Raw genomic sequence first — 16,021 nt, forward strand, 5'->3', positions numbered from 1 at the left:
CCTTAACCATTAAACCAAATTTATCCCGAAACCCTTAACCATTTACCAAAAATTTATCCCTGACCATAAAACCCTAACCCTTACCCCCTTTATCCCTGACCATTAAAAACCCTTACCAGAACATCCCCCGACCATTTAAATCATTTAAACCCTTTACCAAATCATCCCCGACCATTAACCATTAACCATTACTAGAAACACCCTGACCATTAACCTTTTAAACCCTTACCAGAACAACCCGACCATTAACCATACCCAAACTTCCTGACCATTTTAAACCCTTACCAGAAACATCCCCGACCAAATTTAAAATTAACCCTTCCAGATCATCCCCGACCATTAACCAATTAAACCCTTACCAGATCATCCCTTTACCATTAACCATTAACCATTTCTAGATCACCCCCGACCAAATTTAAACCCTTAACCATTACCAGATTTATCCCTTTACCATTAAAACCCTTAACCAATTTCTAGATCTTTTTTGACCATTAACCCATTAACCATTACTAAATCATTTCCCCGACCAAATTAAAATATTTTAAAAAATTACTAATCCTCCCTGGGCCATTTAAAACCCCTACCAAAATCATCCCTGACCAATTAAAACCCTTAAAACCAACACGCCGGATCAGCCCCGATCAAATTTCTATAATCTTGTTGGACATTTTTTGCCCCGCCCGTAAAAGCAGTTTAAAAAACCTTCAGTAAAGCTAAATGTGAACCATCCTTTTAAAAAAAAAAGCCCCCCAAAAGTGAAAAGGGAGAGGGCACAGACATTGTTTACTATTGTTTTTTGCCTGCAGACGCAGGGGGAAAAAGGGACCAGCACCATTGTGACTGATGTAAAAGGGGACAGAAATTGGAAATGATGGTTTTTGAGGACCTGAGGACCATCAGCCTCTGTCCCTGAGAGGACAGAGACTCTCTGCAGGCCTGCATGCCCTTTTTCTTAGGTTCTTGCAGCTCTTTTTCTGTAAACTTATCTTAAAGGGTTGAGGGAAAAGAAAAAAATGGGGATTTAAAAAATTCAGGAATAAATTTAAAAACCCCACAGTAAACAGTTCTTCCCCAAAATTTTAATGTTTCCATCTCAAAACCTGGGGGCTTTTGTCCCCGGTTTTAAAAGCTAAGATCCCGCTCCAGGGGGTTGGTTTAGAGGACCCCTGTGCTGGCTGAAACCCCCTCCATCAGGGGCAGTCCCGTCAATTTCCCGTCCCCAATCCCCTCCCGGGTTTGGGGTTTTTTCCGTTTTCCTCCATATCTGGGATTTCAAAACCGGTTTTTTTTATTTTAATATTCAAGGCAGTTGGGGGGGCACAGGTTAGGGTGAGGTGAAGAAAACAGGCCCTTTTAAAGGGGGGGGCTGAAAAAATGCCCTTTAAAACCCGAAAGAGCAGGGTCACCACCTTCACAGCTTATCTTCTCCAACACGTGAATATTCTACAAGACATTCACTGGGGGGGGGGGGGGGGGGGGGGGAACAGCATCTAACATCATAAACTATGCAGATAGCAACAAGCAGCAGATCTGGATGGAAACAAAACAGAGACCCAGAGATTGGCTGGGTCCATCCATCCATCATCCATCCATCCATCCATCCATCCTTGGATTTTTGCCAGTTCTGATTCAGCCGGTGATCAATAACTGATGAATGGCGTGCTTTCACTGGTTAGTGGTGCACTGGTTAGTGCGGACGGCCCATGTACAGAGCGATAGTCCTCGAGGAAAGGGACCAGATCAAAGCAGCGTCTGTGACTCTGACCTTTCCCAGATTCTTCCTCTGGAGAGCAGGGAAAGTCTTCAACCGGCCGCTGGGTCTCGTGAGCTCTGGCACAGAGGCCCATGTGACGCTGGGATCTGATAGTTGATTTTAGTTTTCTTTGTTTTAATCAGCCTCAAATCAAAGAGAACATCTGGTGTCTGATCCACACGGTGCCGATGGCCGTCACTGTCACCGCCGCAGGACATCAACACAACTCTGCTGCTCCACACAATCATCTGACCCAGAAGGACCATTTAGTTTTTATTTATTTAACCTTTATTTTACCAGGAAGTCCCTTCAGATAGAATCTGTTTTTCCAGGGAGACCTGACCATCAAACTGCTGGTTCATCAACGCTCGCTCCCTAAAGGTCGCATATTGACGACTGGAAAAGTCTCCGGTGCATCAGAGACGGACGCTGACTATAAAAAAGACTAAAAGTGCTTAAATCTACAATATTATTTAATGTTTATCGTGGAGCAAATGTCACAAAGCAGCAGGAGGTGAGGGAGGAGCAGTGGACGCTCCCACCGCTTTACCGCCCTTCAAGTTTAGCTTTGGCTGGATGGATGAAATTATAGAAACATGATAAAGGAATGGGGCTGCTCAGTGACGCAGGGGGGGGCACCGCTGCTGAGACCTAGAAGGTTCTGGCTACGCTAACTAGCTTCTCTAGATCCTCCTTAGGTGTGAGTGAATGGTTGTTTGTCTCTGTGCTGCCCTGCAATGGACTGGAGACCTGTCCAAGATGGACCCCTCTCTCTGTCAAGGATGGACCCCTCTCTCTGTCCAGGATGGACCCCTCTCTCTGTCCAGGATGGACCCCTCTCTCTGTCCCAAGATGGACCCCCCTCTCTGTCCAAGATGGACCCCTCTCTCTGTCCAGGATGGACCCCTCTCTCTGTCCAGGATGGACCCCTCTCTCTGTCCCAAGATGGACCCCCCTCTCTGTCCAAGATGGACCCCTCTCTCTGTCCAGGATGGACCCCTCCTCTCTGTCCAAGATGGACCCCTCTCTCTGTCCAGGATGGACCCCTCTCTGTCCAAGATGGACCCCTCTCTCTGTCCAGGATGGACCCCTCCTCTCTGTCCAAGATGGACCCCTCTCTCTGTCCAGGATGGACCCCTCTCTCTGTCCAGGATGGACCCCTCTCTCTGTCCAAGATGGACCCCTCTCTCTGTCCAGGATGGACCCCTCTCTCTGTCCAAGATGGACCCCTCTCTCTGTCCAGGATGGACCCCTCCTCTCTGTCCAAGATGGACCCCTCTCTCTGTCCAGGATGGACCCCTCTCTCTGTCCAGGATGGACCCCTCTCTCTGTCAAGGATGGACCCCTCTCTCTGTCCAGGATGGACCCCTCCCCCCCTCTCTGTCCAAGATGGACCCCCCCTCTCTGTCCAAGATGGACCCCTCTCTCTGTCCAGGATGGACCCCTCCCCCCCTCTCTGTCCAAGATGGACCCCCCCTCTCTGTCCAAGATGGACCCCTCTCTCTGTCCAGGATGGACCCCTCTCTCTGTCCAGGATGGACCCCTCCCCCCCTCTCTGTCCAAGATGGACCCCCCCTCTCTGTCCAAGATGGACCCCTCTCTCTGTCAAGGATGGACCCCTCTCTCTGTCCAGGATGGACCCCTCCCCCCCTCTCTGTCCAAGATGGACCCCCCCTCTCTGTCCAAGATGGACCCCTCTCTCTGTCCAAGATGGACCCCTCCTCTCTGTCCAAGATGGACCCCTCTCTCTGTCAAGGATGGACCCCTCTCTCTGTCCAGGATGGACCCCTCTCTCTGTCCAGGATGGACCCCTCCCCCCCTCTCTGTCCAGGATGGACCCCCCCTCTCTGTCCAAGATGGACCCCTCTCTCTGTCCAGGATGGACCCCCCCTCTCTGTCCAAGATGGACCCCTCTCTCTGTCCAGGATGGACCCCTCTCTCTGTCCAGGATGGACCCCTCTCTCTGTCCAGGATGGACCCCTCCCCCCCCTCTCTGTCCAGGATGGACCCCTCCTCTCTGTCCAAGATGGACCCCTCTCTCTGTCCAGGATGGACCCCTCTCTCTGTCCAGGATGGACCCCTCTCTCTGTCCAGGATGGACCCCTCCCCCCCTCTCTGTCCAAGATGGACCCCTCTCTCTGTCCAGGATGGACCCCTCTCTCTGTCCAGGATGGACCCCTCTCTCTGTCCAGGATGGACCCCTCCCCCCCTCTCTGTCCAGGATGGACCCCTCTCTCTGTCCAGGATGGACCCCTCTCTCTGTCCAGGATGGACCCCTCCCCCTCTCTCTGTCCAGGATGGACCCCTCTCTCTGTCCAGGATGGACCCCTCCTCTCTGTCCAGGATGGACCCCTCCCCCTCTCTCTGTCCAGGATGGACCCCTCTCTCTGTCCAGGATGGACCCCTCTCTCTGTCCAGGATGGACCCCTCCCCCTCTCTCTGTCCAAGATTGACCCCTCTCTCTGTCCAGGATGGACCCCTCCCCCTCTCTCTGTCCAGGATGGACCCCTCCTCTCTGTCCAAGATGGACCCCCCCTCTCTGTCCAAGATGGACCCCTCTCTCTGTCCAGGATGGACCCCTCTCTCTGTCCAGGATGGACCCCTCCCCCTCTCTCTGTCCAGGATGGACCCCTCCTCTCTGTCCAGGATGGACCCCCTCCTCTCTGTCCAAGATGGACCCCCCCTCTCTGTCCAAGATGGACCCCCTCCCCTCTATCCAAGATGGACCCCCCCCTCTCTGTCCAAGATGGACCCCCCCTCTCTGTCCAGGATGGACCCCCTCCTCTCTGTCCAAGATGGACACCCCCTCTCTGTCCAAGATGGACCCCTCTCTCTGTCCAGGATGGACCCCTCTCTCTGTCCAAGATGGACCCCCTCCTCTCTGTCCAAGATGGACCCCCCCTCTCTGTCCAGGATGGACCCCCTCCTCTCTGTCCAAGATGGACCCCCCCTCTCTGTCCAAGATGGACCCCTCTCTCTGTCCAAGATGGACCCCCTCCTCTCTGTCCAAGATGGACCCCCCCCTCTCTGTCCAAGATGGACCCCTCTCTCTGTCCAGGATGGACCCCTCTCTCTGTCCAAGATGGACCCCCTCCTCTCTGTCCAAGATGGACCCCCCCCTCTCTGTCCAGGATGGACCCCTCTCTCTGTCCAAGATGGACCCCCTCCTCTCTGTCCAAGATGGACCCCCTCCTCTCTGTCCAAGATGGACCCCCCCTCTCTGTCCAAGATGGACCCCTCTCTCTGTCCAGGATGGACCCCTCTCTCTGTCCAAGATGGACCCCCTCCTCTCTGTCCAAGATGGACCCCCCCTCTCTGTCCAAGATGGACCCCTCTCTCTGTCCAGGATGGACCCCCTCCTCTCTGTCCAAGATGGACCCCCCCTCTCTGTCCAAGATGGATCCCCTCCTCTCTGTCCAAGATGGACCCCCCCTCTCTGTCCAAGATGGACCCCTCTCTCTGTCCAGGATGGACCCCTCTCTCTGTCCAAGATGGACCCCCTCCTCTCTGTCCAAGATGGACCCCCCCCTCTCTGTCCAAGATGGACCCCCTCTCTGTCCAAGATGGACCCCCTCCTCTCTGTCCAAGATGGACCCCCCCTCTGTCCAAGATGGACCCCCCCTCTCTGTCCAGGATGGACCCCTCTCTCTGTCCAGGATGGACCCCTCCCCCTCTCTCTGTCCAGGATGGACCCCTCCTCTCTGTCCAAGATGGACCCCCCCTCTCTGTCCAAGATGGACCCCTCTCTCTGTCCAGGATGGACCCCTCTCTCTGTCCAGGATGGACCCCTCCCCCCCTCTCTGTCCAAGATGGACCCCTCTCTCTGTCCAGGATGGACCCCCTCTCTCTGTCCAGGATGGACCCCTCCCCCTCTCTCTGTCCAGGATGGACCCCTCTCTCTGTCCAGGATGGACCCCACTCTCTGTCCAGGATGGACCCCTCTCTCTGTCCAGGATGGACCCCTCTCTCTGTCCAAGATGGACCCCCCCTCTCTGTCCAAGATGGACCCCTCTCTCTGTCCAGGATGGACCCCCTCCTCTCTGTCCAAGATGGACCCCCCCTCTCTGTCCAAGATGGACCCCCTCCCCTCTATCCAAGATGGACCCCCCCTCTCTGTCCAAGATGGACCCCCCCTCTCTGTCCAGGATGGACCCCCTCCTCTCTGTCCAAGATGGACCCCCCCCTCTCTGTCCAAGATGGACCCCTCTCTCTGTCCAGGATGGACCCCCCTCCTCTCTGTCCAAGATGGACCCCCCCTCTCTGTCCAAGATGGATCCCCTCCTCTCTGTCCAAGATGGACCCCCCCTCTCTGTCCAAGATGGACCCCTCTCTCTGTCGAGGATGGACCCCTCTCTCTGTCCAAGATGGACCCCCTCCTCTCTGTCCAAGATGGACCCCCCCCTCTCTGTCCAAGATGGACCCCCTCTCTGTCCAAGATGGACCCCCTCCTCTCTGTCCAGGATGGACCCCTCCTCTCTGTCCAGGATGGACCCCCCCCTCTCTGTCCAAGATGGACCCCCTCCTCTCTGTCCAAGATGGACCCCCCCCTCTCTGTCCAAGATGGACCCCCCTCTCTCTGTCCAAGATGGACCCCTCTCTCTGTCCAGGATGGACCCCTCCCCCCCTCTCTGTCCAAGATGGACCCCTCTCTCTGTCCAGGATGGACCCCTCCTCTCTGTCCAAGATGGACCCCCTCCTCTCTGTCCAAGATGGACCCCCTCTCTGTCCAAGATGGACCCCCTCCTCTCTGTCCAGGATGGACCCCTCCTCTCTGTCCAGGATGGACCCCCTCTCTCTGTCCAAGATGGACCCCCCTCTCTGTCCAAGATGGACCCCCCTCTCTCTGTCCAAGATGGACCCCCTCCTCTCTGTCCAAGATGGACCCCCCCCTCTCTGTCCAAGATGGACCCCCTCTCTCTGTCCAAGATGGACCCCTCTCTCTGTCCAGGATGGACCCCTCCCCCCCTCTCTGTCCAAGATGGACCCCTCTCTCTGTCCAGGATGGACCCCTCCTCTCTGTCCAAGATGGACCCCCTCCTCTCTGTCCAAGATGGACCCCCTCTCTGTCCAAGATGGACCCCTCTCTCTGTCCAAGATGGACCCCCTCCTCTCTGTCCAGGATGGACCCCCTCTCTCTGTCCAAGATGGACCCCCCTCTCTGTCCAAGATGGACCCCCCTCTCTCTGTCCAAGATGGACCCCCCCTTCTCTCTGTCCAAGATGGACCCCCTCCTCTCTGTCCAGGATGGACCCCTCCTCTCTGTCCAGGATGGACCCCCCCTCTCTGTCCAAGATGGACCCCCTCCCCTCTATCCAAGATGGACCCCCTCCCCTCTATCCAAGATGGACCCCCCCTCTCTGTCCAAGATGGACCCCCCCTCTCTGTCCAGGATGGACCCCTCTCTCTGTCCAAGATGGACCCCCTCCTCTCTGTCCAAGATGGACCCCCCCTCTCTGTCCAGGATGGACCCCCCCTCTCTGTCCAAGATGGACCCCTCTCTCTGTCCAGGATGGACCCCTCTCTCTGTCCAAGATGGACCCCCTCCTCTCTGTCCAAGATGGACCCCCCCCTCTCTGTCCAAGATGGACCCCTCTCTCTGTCCAAGATGGACCCCCTCCTCTCTGTCCAAGATGGACCCCCCCCTCTCTGTCCAGGATGGACCCCCCCTCTCTGTCCAAGATGGACCCCCTCTCTCTGTCCAGGATGGACCCCCTCTCTCTGTCCAAGATGGACCCCCTCCTCTCTGTCCAAGATGGACCCCCCCTCTCTGTCCAGGATGGACCCCCCCTCTCTGTCCAGGATGGACCCCTCTCTCTGTCCAAGATGGACCCCCTCCTCTCTGTCCAAGATGGACCCCCCTCTCTGTCCAAGATGGACCCCCCCTCTCTGTCCAAGATGGACCCCTCTCTCTGTCCAGATGGACCCCTCTCTCTGTCCAAGATGGACCCCCTCCTCTCTGTCCAAGATGGACCCCCTCCTCTCTGTCCAAGATGGACCCCTCTCTCTGTCCAGGATGGACCCCCTCTCTCTGTCCAAGATGGACCCCCTCCTCTCTGTCCAGGATGGACCCCCTCCTCTCTGTCCAAGATGGACCCCCCTCTCTGTCCAAGATGGACCCCTCTCTCTGTCCAGGATGGACCCCCTCCTCTCTGTCCAAGATGGACCCCCCTCTCTGTCCAAGATGGATCCCCTCCTCTCTGTCCAAGATGGACCCCCCCTCTCTGTCCAAGATGGACCCCCTCTCTCTGTCCAGGATGGACCCCTCTCTCTGTCCAAGATGGACCCCCGCCTCTCTGTCCAAGATGGACCCCCCCCTCTCTCTCCAAGATGGACCCCCTCTCTGTCCAAGATGGACCCCCTCCTCTCTGTCCAGGATGGACCCCTCCTCTCTGTCCAGGATGGACCCCCCCTCTCTGTCCAAGATGGACCCCCTCCTCTCTGTCCAAGATGGACCCCCCTCTCTGTCCAAGATGGACCCCCTCCTCTCTGTCCAAGATGGACCCCCTCTCTCTGTCCAGGATGGACCCTCCCCCCCTCTCTGTCCAAGATGGACCCCCCCTCTCTGTCCAAGATGGACCCCCTCTCTCTGTCCAAGATGGACCCCTCTCTCTGTCCAAGATGGACCCCCTCCTCTCTGTCCAAGATGGACCCCCCCCACTCTGTCCAAGATGGACCCCCCACTCTCTGTCCAAGATGGACCCCTCTCTCTGTCCAGGATGGACCCCTCCCCCCCTCTCTGTCCAAGATGGACCCCCTCCTCTCTGTCCAGGATGGACCCCTCCTCTCTGTCCAAGATGGACCCCCTCCTCTCTGTCCAAGATGGACCCCTCTCTCTGTCCAAGATGGACCCCCTCCTCTCTGTCCAGGATGGACCCCTCCTCTCTGTCCAGGATGGACCCCCTCTCTCTGTCCAAGATGGACCCCCTCTCTCTGTCCAAGATGGACCCCCCTCTCTCTGTCCAAGATGGACCCCCTCCTCTCTGTCCAAGATGGACCCCCCCTCTCTGTCCAAGATGGACCCCCTCTCTCTGTCCAAGATGGACCCCTCTCTCTGTCCAGGATGGACCCCTCCCCCCCTCTCTGTCCAAGATGGACCCCTCTCTCTGTCCAGGATGGACCCCTCCTCTCTGTCCAAGATGGACCCCCCTCCTCTCTGTCCAAGATGGACCCCCTCTCTGTCCAAGATGGACCCCCTCTCTCTGTCCAAGATGGACCCCCTCCTCTCTGTCCAGGATGGACCCCCTCCTCTCTGTCCAGGATGGACCCCCTCTCTCTGTCCAAGATGGACCCCCCTCTCTGTCCAAGATGGACCCCCCTCTCTCTGTCCAAGATGGACCCCCCCTTCTCTCTGTCCAAGATGGACCCCCCCCTCTGTCCAAGATGGACCCCCCCTCTCTGTCCAAGATGGACCCCCCCCTCTCTGTCCAAGATGGACCCCCCTCTCTCTGTCCAAGATGGACCCCCCTCTCTGTCCAAGATGGACCCCCTCTCTCTGTCCAAGATGGACCCCCTCCTCTCTGTCCAGGATGGACCCCTCCTCTCTGTCCAGGATGGACCCCCCCTCTCTGTCCAAGATGGACCCCCCTCCCTCTATCCAAGATGGACCCCCTCCCCTCTATCCAAGATGGACCCCCCCTCTCTGTCCAAGATGGACCCCCCCTCTCTGTCCAGGATGGACCCCCTCTCTCTGTCCAAGATGGACCCCCTCCTCTCTGTCCAAGATGGACCCCCCCTCTCTGTCCAGGATGGACCCCCCCTCTCTGTCCAAGATGGACCCCTCTCTCTGTCCAGGATGGACCCCCTCTCTCTGTCCAAGATGGACCCCCTCCTCTCTGTCCAAGATGGACCCCCCCCTCTCTGTCCAAGATGGACCCCTCTCTCTGTCCAAGATGGACCCCCTCCTCTCTGTCCAAGATGGACCCCCCCCTCTCTGTCCAGGATGGACCCCCCCTCTCTGTCCAAGATGGACCCCTCTCTCTGTCCAGATGGACCCCTCTCTCTGTCCAAGATGGACCCCCTCCTCTCTGTCCAAGATGGACCCCCCCTCTCTGTCCAGGATGGACCCCCCCTCTCTGTCCAGGATGGACCCCTCTCTCTGTCCAAGATGGACCCCCTCCTCTCTGTCCAAGATGGACCCCCCCTCTCTGTCCAAGATGGACCCCCCCCTCTCTGTCCAAGATGGACCCCTCTCTCTGTCCAGGATGGACCCCTCTCTCTGTCCAAGATGGACCCCCTCCTCTCTGTCCAAGGATGGACCCCCTCCTCTCTGTCCAAGATGGACCCCTCTCTCTGTCCAGGATGGACCCCTCTCTCTGTCCAAGATGGACCCCCTCCTCTCTGTCCAGGATGGACCCCCTCCTCTCTGTCCAAGATGGACCCCCCTCTCTGTCCAAGATGGACCCCTCTCTCTGTCCAGGATGGACCCCCTCCTCTCTGTCCAAGATGGACCCCCCCTCTCTGTCCAAGATGGATCCCCTCCTCTCTGTCCAAGATGGACCCCCCCTCTCTGTCCAAGATGGACCCCTCTCTCTGTCCAGGATGGACCCCTCTCTCTGTCCAAGATGGACCCCCTCCTCTCTGTCCAAGATGGACCCCCCCCTCTCTCTCCAAGATGGACCCCCTCTCTGTCCAAGATGGACCCCCTCCTCTCTGTCCAGGATGGACCCCTCCTCTCTGTCCAGGATGGACCCCCCCTCTCTGTCCAAGATGGACCCCCTCCTCTCTGTCCAAGATGGACCCCCCCTCTCTGTCCAAGATGGACCCCCTCTCTCTGTCCAAGATGGACCCCTCTCTCTGTCCAGGATGGACCCCTCCCCCCCTCTCTGTCCAAGATGGACCCCCCCTCTCTGTCCAAGATGGACCCCCTCTCTCTGTCCAAGATGGACCCCTCTCTCTGTCCAAGATGGACCCCCTCCTCTCTGTCCAAGATGGACCCCCCCTCTCTGTCCAAGATGGACCCCCTCTCTCTGTCCAAGATGGACCCCTCTCTCTGTCCAGGATGGACCCCTCCCCCCCTCTCTGTCCAAGATGGACCCCTCTCTCTGTCCAGGATGGACCCCTCCTCTCTGTCCAAGATGGACCCCCTCCTCTCTGTCCAAGATGGACCCCCTCTCTGTCCAAGATGGACCCCCACCTCTCTGTCCAGGATGGACCCCCTCCTCTCTGTCCAGGATGGACCCCCTCTCTCTGTCCAAGATGGACCCCCCTCTCTGTCCAAGATGGACCCCCCTCTCTCTGTCCAAGATGGACCCCCTCCTCTCTGTCCAAGATGGACCCCCCCTCTCTGTCCAAGATGGACCCCCTCTCTCTGTCCAAGATGGACCCCTCTCTCTGTCCAGGATGGACCCCTCCCCCCCTCTCTGTCCAAGATGGACCCCTCTCTCTGTCCAGGATGGACCCCTCCTCTCTGTCCAAGATGGACCCCCTCCTCTCTGTCCAAGATGGACCCCCTCTCTGTCCAAGATGGACCCCTCTCTCTGTCCAAGATGGACCCCCTCCTCTCTGTCCAGGATGGACCCCTCCTCTCTGTCCAGGATGGACCCCCTCTCTCTGTCCAAGATGGACCCCCCTCTCTGTCCAAGATGGACCCCCCCTCTCTCTGTCCAAGATGGACCCCCCCTTCTCTCTGTCCAAGATGGACCCCCCCCCTCTGTCCAAGATGGACCCCCCCTCTCTGTCCAAGATGGACCCCCCCTCTCTGTCCAAGATGGACCCCCCTCTCTCTGTCCAAGATGGACCCCCCCTTCTCTCTGTCCAAGATGGACCCCCTCCTCTCTGTCCAGGATGGACCCCTCCTCTCTGTCCAGGATGGACCCCCCCCTCTCTGTCCAAGATGGACCCCCTCCCCTCTATCCAAGATGGACCCCCCTCCCCTCTGTCCAAGATGGACCCCCCCCTCTCTGTCCAAGATGGACCCCCCCTCTCTGTCCAGGATGGACCCCTCTCTCTGTCCAAGATGGACCCCCTCCTCTCTGTCCAAGATGGACCCCCCCTCTCTGTCCAGGATGGACCCCCCCTCTCTGTCCAAGATGGACCCCTCTCTCTGTCCAGGATGGACCCCTCTCTCTGTCCAAGATGGACCCCCTCCTCTCTGTCCAAGATGGACCCCCCCCTCTCTGTCCAAGATGGACCCCTCTCTCTGTCCAAGATGGACCCCCTCCTCTCTGTCCAAGATGGACCCCCCCCCTCTCTGTCCAGGATGGACCCCCCCTCTCTGTCCAAGATGGACCCCTCTCTCTGTCCAGGATGGACCCCTCTCTCTGTCCAAGATGGACCCCCTCCTCTCTGTCCAAGATGGACCCCCCCTCTCTGTCCAGGATGGACCCCCCCCTCTCTGTCCAGGATGGACCCCTCTCTCTGTCCAAGATGGACCCCCTCCTCTCTGTCCAAGATGGACCCCCCCTCTCTGTCCAAGATGGACCCCCCCTCTCTGTCCAAGATGGACCCCCTCTCTCTGTCCAGGATGGACCCCTCTCTCTGTCCAAGATGGACCCCCTCCTCTCTGTCCAAGATGGACCCCCTCCTCTCTGTCCAAGATGGACCCCTCTCTCTGTCCAGGATGGACCCCTCTCTCTGTCCAAGATGGACCCCCTCCTCTCTGTCCAGGATGGACCCCCTCCTCTCTGTCCAAGATGGACCCCCCTCTCTGTCCAAGATGGACCCCTCTCTCTGTCCAGGATGGACCCCCTCCTCTCTGTCCAAGATGGACCCCCCCTCTCTGTCCAAGATGGATCCCCTCCTCTCTGTCCAAGATGGACCCCCCCTCTCTGTCCAAGATGGACCCCTCTCTCTGTCCAGGATGGACCCCTCTCTCTGTCCAAGATGGACCCCCTCCTCTCTGTCCAAGATGGACCCCCCCCCTCTTTCTCAAATATGGACCCCCTCTCTGTCCAAGATGGACCCCCTCCTCTCTGTCCAGGATGGACCCCTCCTTTCTGTCCAGGATGGACCCCCCCTCTCTGTCCAAGATGGACCCCCTCCTCTCTGTCCAAGATGGACCCCCCCTCTCTGTCCAAGATGGACCCCCTCTCTCTGTCCAAGATGGACCCCTCTCTCTGTCCAGGATGGACCCCTCCCCCCCTCTCTGTCCAAGATGGACCCCCCCTCTCTGTCCAAGATGGACCCCCTCTCTCTGTCCAAGATGGACCCCTCTCTCTGTCCAGGATGGACCCCTCCCCCCCTCTCTGTCCAAGATGGACCCCCCCCTCTGTCCAAGATGGACCCCCCCTTCTCTCTGTCCTGGATGCCCCCCCCTCTGTCCAAGATGGACCCCCCCTTCTCTCTGTCCAAGATGGACCCCCCCCTCTGTCCAAGATGGACCCCCCCTTCTCTCTGTCCAAGATGGACCCCCCCCTCTGTCCAAGATGGACCCCCCCTCTCTGTCCAAGATGGACCCCCCCCTCTGTCCAAGATGGACCCCCCCTCTCACCTATAGACAGCTGGAGACGGGCACCAGCAGCCCTCCCCACCCCAGCAGGGATAAAGCGTGACAGAACATGGATGATGGATAAAGGAATGTTTCTATGGCGGACGTGCTTCTACTGGGAGGAGCTGATGGAGTCATGAGGAACCAAACAGGAAGTGACATCATCAGAGATCACATCCGTCCAGGAAGCTCAATCCGTCCTGCACATGTGCAAACAGATATACATCCAGGTTTCTATCAATGATGTCATTATGGTGCTAAAATCATTTACTTGTGTCCTTAACTCACTAAAGAATGATAATAAACATCTTCAAAAAATATTTAATGACTTTTGTGAGAATTTTGATGCTTTTTCCATTTTCTCCATCAAACAGCTTCTCTGACGATCAGAGCAGTAAATCTGATTAAATCATGTTTATCTGCATTCTAGTTGTTTCTTTCTATAGATTAACTATATAGCATCATGTTAACATGAAAGGAAAACATTAAACTATAAAAGACTAGATTTATTTTTAAATCCAAAGCTGATAAAGTTAGCGCCTGGAATTAGCGTAGCATCCCATTTCCTGTACAGATCAGTTTATTAACCTTTAACACATTATAGTTTAGTGCATTTACTATTTTTGGGGAGAGAAAAACATCATTTAGGTTGTTTTAACTAAATAAAATAAAGAGCAACCCTGGATGGATATCTGGAAATGAGCCGATGGCGCCGGACGGATCAGGTAGAGACAGAGACCCAGAAGCCCCACCTCCTCCGTCACCAGCGCTCCTACGTGTTATCTTGATTTTGAGTATTTGGGGAAAAAAATGTTCAAAATTTATTTTTTTCAGATTATTTTCAACATGTTTTATATTTTGGATTTGTTTTTTTCAGCTTACATTTTACAAATTTCCCATTTTTTTTAAATTGCATTTTCCACAATCAGGGGGGGTTTACCATTATTAGGCAATACCAGGCAGCTGCTTAGGGCCCCAAGTTCCTGGGGCCCCATAAAACTCTTTTTACATGTATGGTTAATACAACTATTCCTTATTTGTGCACATTAATTATGTTTTTGCTAAAATGCCATCAGAACGCCGATAATATTAAGTGTGTCTCAGCCCCCCCCTTCAGTGTCCACCATATTGGATCAGTCCATTTGCTGCACATGTTCAGAAAGGTCCAAACAGACAGCAGCAAACCATTTGAAAACAAACCATGCAAAGAGCAGTGTTGCCAACTTAGCGCTTTAGTCGCTATATTTAGCCACTTTTCAGACCCCTCTAGCACTTTGATTTCTAAAAAGCTCCTAGCGCCAAATCTAGAGACTTTTTTCTGCTACTGGAGACTTTGGAGACAACATCTAAAAGCAGCGAACTCTGCTCTCCAGAGCAAGTAGATTGGTAACCCCGCCTCCTGCTCTCCTCTATCTTGTCTGCTGTCATGATTCAGCTACTGAAACAAGTCGGACTTTACGAAGGAAAAGAGCGAAACAAGGAAGCAAAGGAGGGAAAGAGTTTCGGTTTATCTGAAGTCTGCATTAAAAAGGTTTTAACTGAAGGCGACATCTAGAATGATTTCCCCTTCAGATGGATCCAAAGTGGATCAAACGGTCAGAACCGTTCTGATCCCAGAGCTCCGACCCAGCTGCCTGTTCTGGCGCTGAAAGGGTAACCAGCGGCGTCCAGCGGCGTCCAGCCGCCCTCAGCGTTCCAGCGAGGAACTCCTACTTCGTGCTGGTCAGTACCAGCGATCCGGACCGATGGCTGTTAGTATCCGTAGCAGAACCGGGTTCCCAGCTCTGCGCTGCTGCAGGCGGCCGACCCAGATAGAAACCGGTTCCCTCAGAGTCCAGGTCCGCAGTCAGGCCTGCAGGTCCTGGATCAGCAGGCTGATCGGGTCAGAACCAGGCTGGATAATAACAGAGAAGGAAATTCTGGTTCTGGTTCCAGTTGGCTCCGCCTCCTCAGCAGCTCTAATCTGACAGACCTTCATCTCACATCGGGTTCCTCCTCCTCTTCATCAGAAACCAACCTGAACCAGTGAGGGAGGCAAAGGAGCAGCGGCGCCCCCTGCTGTTCAGATCAACCAGGAATGAAAGAAGGTTTATCTTCTCACCTGAGGCGGAAGCAATGCATCCTGGGATGTGAGGAGACCAGATGGCGCTGTAGACGACCCCTTCGTGACCTCTGAGCGTCACCAGCGACGGGCCCAGGTTCTGATCCCACTGTGGGGGGAGGAAAGGGAAGGTTAGAGAGGAAGAGAAGGAAAGGAGGGAAGGAAGGATAGGGGGAGGAGCCTCACCACTTTAACGGTCCGATCCCAGGACCCGGACCCCAGCAGGTTTTCCCCTCTGGTCTGACTCCAGTCCACCGCGTAAACCTGCACAGAGCGAGGAGCTCAGACCCGGCAGCCGGACGGCGCCGGGTCTGAGCTGCTGTGTGGGCGGTACCTCCTGGGTGTGCTCTCTGGCCACTCTGAGCGGAGCCGTCTGATTGGCTGAATCCCACAGCTGCAGGCTGCCGTCTCCGCCTCCCGCCACCAAGACGTGCTCGTTAGCTTCGCTCCACGCCACGTCAAAAAGGCCGTCGCCCCAGTCCCAGCTGGAACACACACAAAGTTCTTCAGAACCTCTGAGGGATCCGGTTTACAGAGACTGACAGAGCGGAGGCGGTACCTCCGGACCAGGAACATCCCAGCATCCGTCTGATCCAGAACCAACAGGGAACCAGAACCTGCAGAGACCCAGAGAGGGAACAGAACCTGATGGAGCCGTTACCATGGAAACCAGGAGGCAGCAGAGTATCTGATACTAGAAATATTTATCATAAATATATATCCTCCTATATATATATGATAT

At 56.2% G+C, this 16,021-nt stretch overlaps 1 protein-coding gene across 1 annotated transcript in view; it reads right to left on the reverse strand.

Moving 5' to 3' along the window:
* pex7 (peroxisomal biogenesis factor 7) overlaps positions 1 to 16,021 on the reverse strand; it is a 52,644-nt gene that overhangs the window by 31,300 nt on the left and 5,323 nt on the right. Inside the window, exons 3-6 of the mRNA XM_038276814.1 lie at positions 15,839 to 15,896; positions 15,614 to 15,764; positions 15,466 to 15,543; positions 15,280 to 15,388 (exon numbers count right to left, since the gene is read on the reverse strand). Of these exons, the coding sequence (XP_038132742.1) occupies positions 15,280 to 15,388; positions 15,466 to 15,543; positions 15,614 to 15,764; positions 15,839 to 15,896 (396 nt within the window). The remainder of the gene's footprint in view (positions 1 to 15,279; positions 15,389 to 15,465; positions 15,544 to 15,613; positions 15,765 to 15,838; positions 15,897 to 16,021) is intronic.

The sequence above is a fragment of the Cyprinodon tularosa genome, unplaced genomic scaffold (assembly GCF_016077235.1).
Source record: "Cyprinodon tularosa strain WSP-4 unplaced genomic scaffold, ASM1607723v1 ctg1276, whole genome shotgun sequence".
Lineage (NCBI taxonomy): Eukaryota > Metazoa > Chordata > Actinopteri > Cyprinodontiformes > Cyprinodontidae > Cyprinodon > Cyprinodon tularosa.